Source organism: Muscardinus avellanarius (assembly GCF_963383645.1).
Source record: "Muscardinus avellanarius genome assembly, chromosome: 2".
In the NCBI taxonomy this organism is placed as follows: domain Eukaryota; kingdom Metazoa; phylum Chordata; class Mammalia; order Rodentia; family Gliridae; genus Muscardinus; species Muscardinus avellanarius.
This window is the reverse complement of record NC_137787.1, coordinates 19,650,120-19,663,377: the sequence shown is the minus strand read 5'-3', so window position 1 is coordinate 19,663,377 and position 13,258 is coordinate 19,650,120. Positions and strand designations below refer to the sequence as shown.

At 62.1% G+C, this 13,258-nt stretch overlaps 1 protein-coding gene across 2 annotated transcripts; it reads left to right on the top strand.

The window, feature by feature from the left end:
* Positions 1 to 953: 953 nt before the first annotated feature.
* Positions 954 to 12,986, top strand: SLC4A3 (solute carrier family 4 member 3; the record flags this gene model as incomplete). 2 transcript variants are annotated; one of them, XM_080689943.1, is made up of 22 exons in its annotated part: positions 954 to 1,004; positions 1,373 to 1,535; positions 2,079 to 2,353; positions 2,453 to 2,568; positions 2,878 to 3,077; positions 4,544 to 4,692; positions 4,821 to 5,001; positions 5,452 to 5,587; positions 5,814 to 5,997; positions 6,397 to 6,496; positions 6,842 to 7,026; positions 7,673 to 7,898; positions 8,081 to 8,299; positions 8,590 to 8,738; positions 8,898 to 9,092; positions 9,517 to 9,735; positions 10,099 to 10,188; positions 10,533 to 10,699; positions 11,210 to 11,463; positions 11,747 to 11,916; positions 12,094 to 12,267; positions 12,909 to 12,986. In XM_080689943.1, 22 exons carry the CDS (start codon positions 954 to 956, stop codon positions 12,984 to 12,986), a joined length of 3,681 nt encoding a protein of 1,226 aa, XP_080546069.1. The 2 variants fall into 2 exon arrangements, with proteins under 2 accessions (XP_080546069.1, XP_080546068.1); XM_080689942.1 differs by having other exon boundaries at positions 2,453 to 2,590; positions 2,825 to 3,077.
* Positions 12,987 to 13,258: the final 272 nt, after the last annotated feature.

The window sequence follows — 13,258 nt, the reverse complement described above, 5'->3', positions numbered from 1 at the left end:
AGAGGATGGGGATGAAGAAAAGGAAATGTGGAAACCGAGCCACAGAATCTTAGAGTTAGATGGAACTTCGGAACAGCCCTATTTCAGCCTCCTCTGGCTGCAGATGGGGAAACTGAGGCCCAGGGAGTGGAGGTAACATGGCAAGGTCAAACGTTGGTGTGGTGCAGGGAGCCCGAATCCAGGCCTTAGTGGGGCACCGCTGTGTCAGAGCTTAAGAGGGAGGCGGTGGGCGCCTCCAGTGTTTGGGATATAGGCTCCCCAGGTTGGAGGGGCTCATGTTTGCGGAGGGGGTCACCTCCGGGGTTCTAGAGGGGAGGAGGGACTAAAAGCAAGGCGGTGGAGTGTTTGGGGGATTGTGGGAATTTCGGGCCACGCACTCGCCCCCAGTAAAGCGTGGGGCGCGGGAGAAGGGGTGCGTGGGCGCTGGGGTCCTGCGGGGGCCGGAGCGCGGGGCCCCAGCCGGCCGGGGCGGGGTGAGTCACAGCCCGCCCGCCCGTTCCTATTGTGCGGACCCGCGGCGGCGGCGGAGCGGAGCGGAGCGCGAGGAGGTGGAGCCGCGGGCTGCAGGCTCCGGCGCCTGCGTCCGCCGGGCCCGGCTCTGCGCGGCTGGAAGCCAAGCGCGAGCCCCGCGGCCGCGCCCCAGAGCCCGCGGGGAGGGACATGGGGCACGGCAGCCGGCTCGGGCCCCGCAGGCTGCCCAGTCCCGAGGTACCGCGGGGTGGGGCGCGGCCGCCGGGCGGGGCCCCGGGCTGTCCCGGGCGTGGCTGGGCCTCGGAGGGGCGCTCAGGCCGAGGCGCGGGGAGCGGGCTAGAGAAGGGGGCCACCAGCGCGCGGATCCTGAACCCGCCCTCCGCCCCCAGGGCTCCCCACCAGGCCTCCGCAGCGCCCCCTTCTCGCCCGGGTTTTGCGACCCCTTGTGAGCGAGAGCCTCCTAGCCGCCCGCCCGCCCAGCCATGGCCAACGGAGTGATCCCGCCGCCCGGGGGCGCCTCCCCCCTACCCCAGGTGACTGGCGCGCGGGGGTGGGAGCAGAGGGGCCTGCCCAGAGGAAGGACCCTGGGGAGGGGCGCGGCGTCCTCTGGCCGACCCTGGTCCCCTAGATCAGGAGGGTCCTGGGCCGGGGATGTGGATGGAGAAAGAGGTCGTTGGTGTTTTTCAGGTCCGGGGGGGGGGGGCCCTCTCCTCTCAAGGCCCTGGAGCCTGCAGAGGGTGGTTGTTGGGGTGCTGGCCCAGGCCTGAGCGCAGGGGCACAGGGCTGTTGAAGATGGAGTCTGCTGCCTCCACCTGGCCCCCCAAACTAGGGCATGGAGTTGGGGTGGGTGCGGGGTGTTCCTGGGCCAGGGGTCCTTAGGAGAGGCCGTCTGGGCCTGCAGGTCCGGGTGCCCTTGGAGGAGCCCCCTCTGAGTCCAGACGTGGAGGAGGAGGATGACTTGGGCAAGACCTTGGCTGTGAGCAGGTTTGGGGACCTCATCAGCAAGCCCCCGGCCTGGGACCCCGAGAAGCCCAGCCGCAGCTACAGCGAGCGGGACTTTGAGTGTGGGTAGCTTGGGGGCCCCTAGCTGGCTGGCCTCACCACCATCACCTCCATCGCCACCATCACTTCTCACCTTTGGCTTGGTCACCCAGGGCCATCCTGTGCTGGACACTGTGCTGGACTCTGTGCTGAGCCACCATGCCATGTTAAGTCATCCCGCCTCCCTCACCCATTGCCTGTCCGCCTGCCGGGGAGCCAGGGAGTGAGGGAGAGGGCCCGAGGCTTCCTCTGTGACCTTCATTCTCCCCTTCGCCCAGTGCACTCTCCTCTCTGCCACGTGTGTCCCCTCCGTTCTCCTCCCCTTCTTGCTGTTTCACGCTCTCCCCCGCCTCCCTTGCCTGGTCTGTCCTGTCCATCATTCCTGTCCCCAGCTCTGTCAGGCCTCACCAGTGATGGGAGCATGGACACATGTTGGGGGGAGCCTGGCCTTGGAGGAAGGACTAGGGTGCCCTTGTTTGAGGCCTTGGGCTAGAATAAGGTGTGGGCCCCTTGGGCGGGGTCCCTACGGCTGCGGGGGGCCTCAACCTGCTCTCCTGCACCCCCAGTTCACCGGCACACATCCCATCACACCCACCATCCGCTCTCGGCACGCCTGCCTCCACCCCACAAGCTGCGGCGACTGCCCCCCACCTCTGCCCGGCACCCCAGGAGGAAGAGGAAGAAGGAGAAAACCTCTGCTCCTCCCTCTGAGGGGACACCCCCTATCCAGGAGGAGGGAGGCGCCGGAGCCGACGAAGAGGAGGAAGAGGAAGAAGAGGAAGGAGAGTCTGAGTCAGAGCTTCTTGAGCCCCCACCCTCCGGGTCCCCACCAAAGGCCAAGGTAGGGGCTCCCTGATTGAGGGGGGCTGGCTGGGGGGTACGGGGAGGGGGGCTGAGTAGTAAGGGGGCAGAGGCCCAGGGCGCGTCTTTTTGTTCGCAGTTCTCCATTGGAAGTGATGAGGATGACAGCCCAGGCCTCTCGAGGAGGGCTGCTGGCACCAAGCCCCCGGCCTCGGCGGGCCCGCACCCTGACCAGAGTCCCCAGCACTTGGGCAGGTACTGGCCAGGCCAAGGTGCTGTGGGCTGAGGGAGCCTTGTTGGTCCACCTGGCTTACAGTGGGGAAGGGGAGAGCAGAGCCAGGAGCTGGACAGAGGTGTGCATCCTCCAGTCAGAGCAAAGGGTACAGGGCACAGGGAGGACCAGAGAGGAAGGAAGGGGAAGCGAGGAAGGAGGGGGAAGCCTGTGCCTGGTGCCCAGGTGCTCACACTGGGCTCCCAAGCCGGAGAAAGGCTCTGGAACCCACCAGCCTAGCTGCTTCTGTTGGCTTTTCTTGTCAAGTACAAGGCTGTGTGTTGTCTCCTCAGCTCCCCCAGCCCCCGGGCCCGGGCCTCCCGAATCGCTGCTGAGAAGAGCCGGCCTTGGAGCCCACCCGCCAGTTATGACCTACGGGAGCGACTGTGTCCAGGCAGTGCCCTGGGCAACCCAGGTGGTCCGGAGCAGCAGGCGCCCACCGACGAGGCGGAGGCCCAAATGCTGGGCTCCGCAGACCTGGATGACATGAAGAGTGAGTGAGCCCCCAGGGAACACCCCAGGGCCCACCCCAGAGCCTCCCAGCCTGCCAGAAGCTTTGAAGAGGCCTGTGCTGGCCCAAGCCCAGGGCAGAGTCCCCTCTGCAGTGTCTCTGCTGGAACATGGCCAATGACAGGGAGCTTGGTACCTTACCAGCCCGCCTCTGTGATGGCCAGAGCTGATTTTTCCATTGGTGACACTGTCAGTCCTGATTCTGTCCTCTGAGTCACTTCTGGAATAAGGCAGCCCTCTCTCCCTTGCATTTGAGGACATCAGGATAAAGCCTTTAGCCCCTAGCCTTGACTTCCCTTCACAGCAGCCCCAGGCCGAGCCATGCTGCCGGCCCCTTTGCTCCAGGCCAGGGCCTCCCTCAGCCGTCCCGGCACCCTTGGCCAGCCTGGCCGTGATCTCTACATTCCTTCCATCTTATCATTGCCCGGGCTTCGGTGCCACCTGTCACCACCCATGGGGCTGTGTGCCCAGGCTGGGGGCATTGCTGGCCCTGCCCTCCTTTTCTTCAGAACCACAGGGTGGTGGGAAGGGCTTTGGGCTCATTGTGTCATGGAAAGTTGCCAGGGCCTGAGGACAGGGACAGGAACAATCCGATGGCAGCGGTGGCGGAGGCAGCAGTAGTGGCCTGGGGTGGGGGGAGGGGTCACTGAGAGGCGTGTTCACAGACCCAGGCTTGGGGACGTGAGGAGTTGGGGTCAGGACGTCTGGCCACCTTCAGCTCTGCTTGGACGGAGCCCACTGCTGCCTGGGCTCGGCCTCTCAGGAGAGCCAGGTCTCTGGGAGGGAGCAGGGGCTGAGGCCTTGGCCCCACTGGGATAGGTCATGGAGTCCAGTGGGGCGCTGAACCCTGGGCTCAGGGACACTCAGGGCCAGAGCCCCGGCAGGAATCCAGCCCTCAGCCCTCGACACTCACTGGCCTCAGAGGACTTAGAGATGTTTGTGCTGGACTTTGAGGACTGTGGCTTATGGGAGCCCAGCAGGGACCAGCCGAGCCCCATGGCAGGGGCCCCAGGTGGTGAGTAAGTAGCTGGATGGTGACCTCCCTCAGCTGCTGGCCTGGGAAGGCGCAGGCAGGAGGAGGGGAGAGGAGTCCCACTTAAGTTGGAGAGATGTGTACCTGTGGGTTGGGGCGGGGATGCCAGGAGGGGGGCACATGGAGCACTTGGGGGTTTGGTGCCTAGGGACTGAGGTTAATCATGGGGCCCCACAAGGAGGGACAGTGCCAGGGGCTAGGGCTGTAGCCCAAGTTGGGACCTGCCTTTTTGTTGGTCCCTGGTATGATTTGGGGGTTCATTATCACCCCTTCCTGAGTGCCATTCTGCTATCTGTGAATGGCCACACTGGATCACATCCTGGCAGCATGGCTTCTGGGTGACTTGTGCCAGCCAGGGGACTGGAGTCCCTGGGCCACAGCCTCCAGACCCAAGCTGGCCCCTGGGTCCTCCGCAGGTCACCGGTTAGAGGATAACCCTGGCGTGAGGAGGCACCTGGTGAAGAAGCCATCAAGGACACAGGGTGGGAGGGGCAGCCCAAGCGGCCTGGCCCCCATTCTGCGCAGGAAGAAGAAGAAGAAGAAGCTGGACCGGAGGCCCCACGAGGTGCAGGACCCTGGGGGCCTGGGCTGCGGCTTCCTCTCCTTTGCTCCAGGCCCGACCCGTGGCCACACCTCCCATGCCAGCCTGTCTCACCCGGTGACCCTGGCCCTCACCCTCGGCTCCAACTCCAGGTTTTTGTGGAGCTGAATGAGCTGATGCTGGACCGCAGCCAGGAGCCGCACTGGCGGGAGACGGCACGCTGGATCAAGTTTGAGGAGGACGTGGAGGAGGAGACGGAGCGCTGGGGGAAGCCCCACGTGGCCTCCCTGTCCTTCCGCAGCCTTCTGGAGCTCCGGAGGACCATCGCCCAGGGTAGGGTCTTTGGGCCTGCTGTCTCAGACCACAGAGCTCAGTTGGTGCCAGGCTGCACGGCGCTGACTCCCTGGAGCCCGGGACCCAGGCAATGCCTGGCTGCCACTTGGGGGCCATGGAGTCTAGTCATCTGAGCAGCCCATAAGCTCAGGTCAGAGCTGTACTTTAATGCCTGAGACTGTACCAGGCACCTCGTGGGATTTTCCACGGAAGAGGAAGCTGGGCACTGCAAGTGAACACTTGTTTCCCCTCCTCGGTGAGGAGGGGCTGGTCCTTGCTCTTGTGCTTCCTGGCCAGCCTGGGACAGTAAGAGCCAGACTGTGAGCCTGCCTCGGCATACAGGCACTTGGCTAGCTCTGCACATGTGCCAGCCCTTGGGGAGCAAGGCAGTGCTGTGGGGAGGGGGTTCCCAGCTGCCGGGACATACCCCGACCCAGACTGCTTTTCTAGGAGCGGCCCTCCTGGACTTGGAGCAGACCACCCTGCCAGGCATCGCACACCTCGTGGTGGAGACCATGATTGTGTCTGACCAGATCCGGCCGGAGGACAGGGCCAGCGTCCTGCGAACCCTGCTCCTAAAACACAGGTGGGAGGGGTCTGTCTCATCAGCTGCCCTTCCAGGAGGGCAGGCGGCTCTGAGTGGCTGTCAGCTGCTGCTCGAGTGCCACAGGTGGCGGGGAGCTCATTCCCTCTTGTCCTTCCGCAGTGCCAACCGTTAAAAGGCCCTTACACAGAAGGGATGGAGGCCCCGCCCTCCACTTCTCACTTCTCGGTGACCTCGGTCTACCATGGCTCTCTTCTCCCTTCTCCAGCCATCCCAACGATGACAAGGACAGTGGCTTCTTCCCCCGAAACCCGTCAAGCTCCAGTGTGAACTCAGTCCTGGGGAACCATCACCCAACTCCCAGCCATGGCCCCGATGGTGCAGTGCCAACCATGGCCGATGACCTGGGGGAGCCGGCCCCACTGTGGCCGCATGACCCCGATGCCAGGGAGGTCAGTGGCCTTGCTCCAACTTGGGCCGGGGGACAGGGAGGGCATTCGGTTTAAGTTGGGATTGTGGATGGCTCCACTGAGTGGGTTGGGAAGGTCCATGTCTGGCTTTGGGGGTCGTGTATGAGGGTTCCTGTGGTAGAGACTAGGGGCTTGAATGCCACAACGTGGCAGATCCATAGGAGTCATTTAAACAGGACCAGAATGGGGTGTTTGGGGGCCGAGAGGGGAAGTCCAGACCCTGGGCTGGTCCCCTCACGTGTGAGGATTGACACCAACCGTCCCCGCCTAGGCTGGGTAGGGAGAGCACAGGGCCCAGATCCGGGGCTGGAGCAGGGGCTGGGAGGGCCTGCCACGGCCTCCAGTCTGGGTCCCAGCCCTATTCCAGTTCTGCGTCCTCAGAAGCCCCTCCACATGCCCGGGGGAGATGGTCACCGGGGGAAAAGTCTGAAGTTGCTGGAGAAGATCCCTGAAGATGCAGAGGCCACCGTTGTGCTCGTGGGTGAGGACTGCTGAGCTGGGGCTCATAGTGTCTCCACGCTGGTCTGCTTGTCTTGAGCTCTGGCTGGAGGCTCTGTCTCCAGCCCTTTTTCCCCCATTCTGCCCCTTTTCTGCCATCTTACGCTGCTGCTAGTCCATACAGCACCACTGTGAGAATTAAGAAAACCTCTTATTTAATACTCTCAATCTCCTATTAGCAATTTGTAATAAATACATAAACATGTAAATGAACAGGGCTCCTTTGGGTGGGGTTTCTCTGTGCAGCGCACAACCTGCACACAGAAGCCCCAGATCTGCCCCGCAGATGGCCTGTCGCCCAGCACGCTCCGCCTTCCTCTCCCCCTAGGCTGTGTGCCTTTCTTGGAGCAGCCGGCGGCAGCCTTTGTGCGGCTGAGTGAGGCTGTGCTCTTGGAGTCAGTGCTGGAGGTCCCTGTGCCTGTCCGCTTTCTCTTCGTGATGTTGGGGCCCAGCCATACCAGCACCGACTATCACGAGCTTGGGCGCTCCATTGCTACCCTCATGTCTGACAAGGTGGGCCCCGCACCCCCGGCCTGAGCTCTCCCGGCCCATTTTCTTGGCCTTGCATGTCCCCCGGCCTCTAATTGCCCACAGGACGCCCATGGAGGCAAGGATGTCAGAGGCCCCTTGCAGGTGGAGGCCACGCTCTGGGGTGTGGGTGGGCAGCTGTTGGCCCAGGTTGGGAAAGAGAATCCTGGGCTGGGACAGGGTGATGGTGTAGCGGGCGAAGCAGCCCAGACCCCAAAGCCTGGCATGTCACAGGAGACTTGAATGGGAGGCTGGCTGCCTGGTCTTTGACGTGGCTTCTCCTGGGCTTGCTCCTCCAGCCAGGAGCATGGCTCAGAGTGTTTACTGACCTGTAGGGTGTGGGCATGGCCCAATCAGAATGGCTCTGGCTCTGCCAGGTTTCCCTACTTCAGTTGCTGCATGTGGAAAGGCCTGGAGGCCCCCAGAGAACAGAGGGTACCAGGAAGCTAGGGCAGTGGCTGCTTGTAGGCCTGCAGGAAATTTTGACAGCTGATATGGCCGGACTAGCCCGGCCTGTGTGGCTGAGTGTCCGACTCTGCTTCTTGTGCTGTGACCCAACACCCCTCTGAAGTCCTCTGCCTGGAGCCCCCTTGCCCTTGCCTGAGAGCCACCATCCTCTGGTCTCTTCCAGCTGTTTCACGAGGCCGCGTACCAGGCAGACGACCGGCAGGACCTCCTGAGTGCCATCAGCGAGTTCCTGGATGGCAGCATCGTGATCCCCCCATCCGAGGTGGAGGGCCGTGATCTGCTGCGCTCCGTGGCCGCCTTCCAGCGCGAGCTCCTGAGGAAGCGGCGGGAGCGGGAGCAGACCAAAGTGGAGATGACCACCCGGGGAGGCTACGTGGCCCCTGGGAAAGGTCAGACCCCTTGGGACCATGTCTCTGACACACATGCTGAGCCCTGCCCTGACTCCTGAGTCCTTTGGGCCAGCTTCAGCTTACACATCTCCAAGCCCAAGTCCCCAGGCTGCGTTGGGCTGAGCCCTGGGTTACCAGACAGGAGGGACGGTTCGTGTTCCAGCAGCTCCTTGTTCCCTCAGGGCTGTCTTTGGAGTTGGGGGGCTCCGAGGCGACCCCTGAAGATGATCCCCTGCGGCGGACGGGCTCGGTGTTTGGGGGGCTCGTGCGGGATGTGAAGCGCCGGTACCCGCATTACCCCAGTGACCTGCGGGATGGGCTGCACTCCCAGTGCGTGGCTGCCGTTCTCTTCATCTACTTCGCAGCCCTCAGCCCTGCCATCACCTTTGGGGGGCTGCTAGGTGAGAGGGAAGGGCAACAGGGGAGCTGGAGGTCCCAGGGTCACTTTGGGATCCTGGCATCACCTTCGGGGGCAGGAGAGGGTCTGGGAAAGGTGTGGCCGCCTTAGGGAGCTGCTGGATCAGGGATCATTTGTGGCAGGCTGTAAAGTGAGAGGGGTGTGATCACTTTGAGACTACTGGGAGGGGACTGGGAAGGACGGGGCCCTGTGTGTCACTCTGGGGGCCCTCTGCTTTTGCTGGGGCAGGTAGAGCCAGGTGAGGGCCACTGCACTGATCCCCGTCCCCTCCAGGAGAGAAGACGGAGGGGCTGATGGGTGTGTCAGAGCTGATCGTGTCTACTGCGGTGCTTGGCATCCTCTTCTCTCTGCTGGGTGCTCAGCCACTGCTTGTGGTTGGCTTTTCTGGGCCGCTGCTGGTCTTTGAAGAAGCCTTCTTCAAGGTAAAGCCTGCCCTGCCCTCCCCTGGTTCCCCCTGCCCCTCCATCCTGGCCCAGGCAATGGGTGCTGTGGCCTCCTGCTCCCTCCAAGTTCACTCCTCCGTCCCACGCTGCTCGGGCTCCCAGGGCAGCCCGCCAAGGTGACGCCCCCTCCTCTTCCAGTTCTGCCGCTCCCAGGACCTGGAGTACCTCACTGGCCGGGTGTGGGTTGGCCTCTGGCTGGTAGTCTTTGTCCTTGCCCTGGTGGCCGCCGAAGGCAGCTTCCTGGTCCGCTATATCTCACCCTTCACCCAGGAGATCTTTGCCTTCCTCATCTCGTTCATCTTCATCTACGAGACCTTCCACAAGCTCTACAAGGTGGCGGTCCAGAGGGGATGCTGGTGGTGCGGCCAGGCAGCAGAGGGGTCAAACAGGGTGGCTCTGCCAGTGTGGGTGGGGCACAGGGACCTCCTGAACACTGAGATACTGGAGGGACTAAGACCCAGAGGGTGTGTCCATTGCAGGCTTTAGGCAACTGTTTGGAGGCTTAGCAATGAGGATTCACCCGTGCAGGTGTGTGATGGTTGGGGTCCTGCATGTCCTTGGGTCACCTTTGTAGAAGTGTGTGTGTGTGTGTGTGTGTGTGTGTGTGTGTGTGTACACACATGTATGCATGTGATGTTGTAGAAGTGTGTCACAGCTCAGGTATTCGAGGGACATCCCCTATAGGTGTACTAAAGGTGGTAAAATCAGGCTCACCTACCCAGGCGTGTGCTGAGGTGTCGGCGTTCTGCACACACAGGTATTCACGGAGCACCCTTTGCTGCCCTTCTACCCCCCTGAGGGGGCCCTGGAGGCCGGCCTGGAGCTGAATGGCAGCGCTCCGCCCCCCACCGAGGGACCACCGGGCCCCAAAAACCAGCCCAACACGGCCCTGCTGTCCCTCATCCTCATGCTTGGGACCTTCCTCATCGCCTTTTTTCTGCGCAAGTTCAGGAACAGCCGCTTCCTGGGCGGCAAGGTGTGGGCCTTCGGGTGTGGCACCCTCACCCACCGTGGGATCCTCCCTGCCTGCTGTCGGTTCCAGGCTGCTCTGGAGACAGGCTGTACCCCTCTGCACTGTCTAGCCACCCTGTGGGTCTAGACCACATGTGGGCAGCCCCTGCTCCCCACTGGGAGCCTGTTCCTCAGAAGCCTGTTCCCTGGGGAAATTTCATTAAGACAAGGATGCCTTCCGGGGCACATCTGGCACCCTGAGAGGGGCTTAGAGATAGGCTGGGGGACTTGGCTTCTGTCCTGGGAAGGGGTGGGTGGTAGGTCCTGAGAGAGTCCCTGATTCTCACTCCACCTCTTCTCCCCCTGCACTTGCCTGGCCCCCGTGCAGGCTCGGCGCCTCATTGGGGATTTTGGCATCCCAATCTCAATCCTGGTGATGGTCCTGGTAGATTACTCCATCACAGACACCTACACACAGGTGAGCGAGCCCAGCCCCTGGGCCAGGACCACGGTTCATCTCCACTGTCCCTGGTCAAGAGCAGGGCTGCACCCCAGCTCTCCCAATGGGGGTGGTGACTTGCTGGGGCTGCACTGGGAGGGTGGGCTGGGGCCCCAGGGGCAGCTGTGTAGCCCACCTGGGGCTCCTGCCCTGGAAGTCTGAGCTGGGGGAGGAATCTGGAGGAGCAGGCGTAGGACACTGGGGGCAGGGTAACCAGCGTTCCCAGGTCCCCAGAGTCCTGGCACTGCAGACCTGGTGCTCGGCGAACTGCTGAGAGTGGGGTGACTGGGTCCCTGAGCCCTGTCTCCTTTCCCACCATGCAGAAGCTGACTGTGCCCTCAGGGCTCTCGGTGACCTCCCCCCATAAGCGCACGTGGTTCATCCCGCCCCTGGGCAGTGCCCGGCCTTTCCCACCCTGGATGATGGTGGCAGCTGCTGTCCCCGCCCTCCTGGTCCTCATTCTGATATTTATGGAGACACAGATCACAGCGTGAGAGGGCTGGGGGGTCCTTTGGGGGGACAGGAAGGACAGGCTCCTTGGCTTGTTGTCAGGGTTGAGCTGGGGCAGGCCTCGGAGGGATGAGGAGGAGGTGGGGGTGGGGGGCAGGGGCCTGGGTGTGGCTTTTCTGTATCTGTGGTTTACACGATACCCGTGTGTCACCACCACGGTCTGCGAGGTGGCACTTGACAGCCCTCAGAATTCTCTGGCAGGATGTTCTCACCCGAGGATGCTCACATGTATCTCATTTTGGTTAAGCCACAATTATGTGGTGAGATCTGGCATCTGGCTTTTATGGTGTTTTAAATATTCATAGTATGAGAATTTGGCTCAAATTCGCAGCAATGTGAGAACTTCAGTTTGGGAACTTGAAAGAGGAAGCTGGCAGGTCCTGGGAGAACAGTCTGCGTGCCCCTCCCCATATCCCGGTCCCTGTGCGCGAGTGTATGCTGTGCCCGCCGTAGGAAGGCTGGCCAGACACCCCGTCCCATACCCCTGCAGGCTCATCGTCAGCCAGAAGGCACGGAGGCTGCTCAAGGGCTCCGGCTTCCACCTCGACCTGCTGCTCATTGGCTCCCTGGGTGGCCTCTGTGGGCTGTTTGGGTTGCCCTGGCTCACGGCTGCCACCGTCCGCTCTGTCACCCACGTCAACGCGCTGACAGTGATGCGCACTGCCATCGCGCCTGGTGACAAGCCCCAGATCCAGGAGGTGCGGGAGCAGCGGGTCACCGGGGTGCTCATCGCCAGCCTCGTGGGTGAGTCTGGTGTCCCCCGCAGACCTGGCCTTTCTTGCCCAGGCTTGACTCAGGTCCCTCTGACTACTGCAAGTAGTCCTCTCTAGCGTTCCCCTGACTCCCAGCCTACTGGCTGATCCTGGGAGCCCTTCTTCCCTGAGCCCTGCCTGGTTCTCCGACCTGCCCATCTCTGTTCATAAAGCCCTGCTGGTCAGCCAGAGGGTTCTAGGTCCCCTTGTTCCCAGGATCCTCAGTCTCCCTGATGGCTGTCTGAGGGTTCAGGGAGGTCTGTCACCTCCTCCAGGTCTGTCCATCGTCATGGGGGCTGTGCTGCGCCGGATCCCATTGGCCGTGCTCTTTGGGATTTTCCTGTACATGGGGGTCACGTCCCTGTCTGGCATCCAGTTGTCCCAGCGTCTGTTGCTCATCTTCATGCCGGCAAAACACCACCCTGAGCAGCCCTATGTGACCAAGGTGGGCCAGGAAGTGTGGGGGTGGGGGAAGGGGTGATGGGGAGGTGAGCAGAGGGATCCTGGCTGGAAGGGGGACAAGACAAAAATGAAGGGTGAGTTGGGGCTTGGGGAGGTCAGTTCCCAAAGGTGTGGTGGGAGCCACCTGGCTGCTGGGTGATGAGGCTGCTGCTGCCCCCAGGTGAAGACATGGCGGATGCACCTTTTCACCTGCATCCAGCTGGGCTGCATCGCCCTGCTGTGGCTGGTCAAGTCCACGGCGGCCTCTCTCGCCTTCCCCTTCCTGCTGCTGCTCACTGTGCCTCTGAGGCGATGCCTTCTGCCCCGGCTCTTCCAGGACAGGGAACTGCAGGCGGTAAGGGATGGTGGCTGGATTAGGGTGAGTGGGCACTGGAACCAGACACCTGGGTTCCAGCCTCCGCTGGGCCACCTGGCTTGTGTGACCTCAGGCGAACTAGCTCACCTTCTGAAATCTTATTTTCGTCTGTCAAATGGGCTGATAAGAGATTCAACCTTATATGACTGTTGGGGAGATTAGACAGTAATCCAAGTAAAGCACTTAGTATGATGGTTTGGTACTAGAGTAAGCACAAGGCGGCTGCGGACAGCTATGCAGATTGTGCCCTGAACGAAACTCCCAGCTCCGTTACAGACAGCTGGGGGTGGCCCGGGCCGATATCTGTCCTGAGCCCTGTTTTTGTCGGCTAGAGCATGGAGTGCCAATTTGCAATTCACCCGCCCTCAATCCTGGCACTCAGAGGTACTGTAGGAACTAGAATCGGTTCTAGGAAAGACCTTCTCGTGTAGTAATTGATGTCATTGTTAATATTAAGAGGTTCTAAGTCAGATGGAGGTGACCTGAAGATTTTGGCCAAGGGAAATGCTTCAACCTGGGGGCCGTGGTCCCTGCACACAGGCCCCGGGAAGGTGTGGGGGCAGGGAGGAGGGTGTGGGGAACTGCTCCCCACCTCCCCAACCTTATGCATCTTACTGCAGCTGGACTCCGAAGATGCCCAGCCTAACTTTGACGAGGACGGCCAGGATGAGTACAACGAACTACACATGCCTGTGTGACCCTCCAGGATGGTGCCCCCCAGAGACTCCCACCTCAGCTATCGGCACCAGGGTCAGGGCGCTCCTCACCACCCAGGGATGTGCCCGCTGCCACCTCTGATGCCAGGCCAGAGCGGCCTCCCTGACTTCAGCCTGGGACCTTGCACAGACCAGACCGGCACGGGCTCTGAGCTCATTATAACCACACTCCTTGTCTCGTGTCTGCCTCCCTTTCTTGGTTCCATCTCTGGTTTCTCAGGTCATATTTTCCACGTGGAATTGGAAGAATTCTG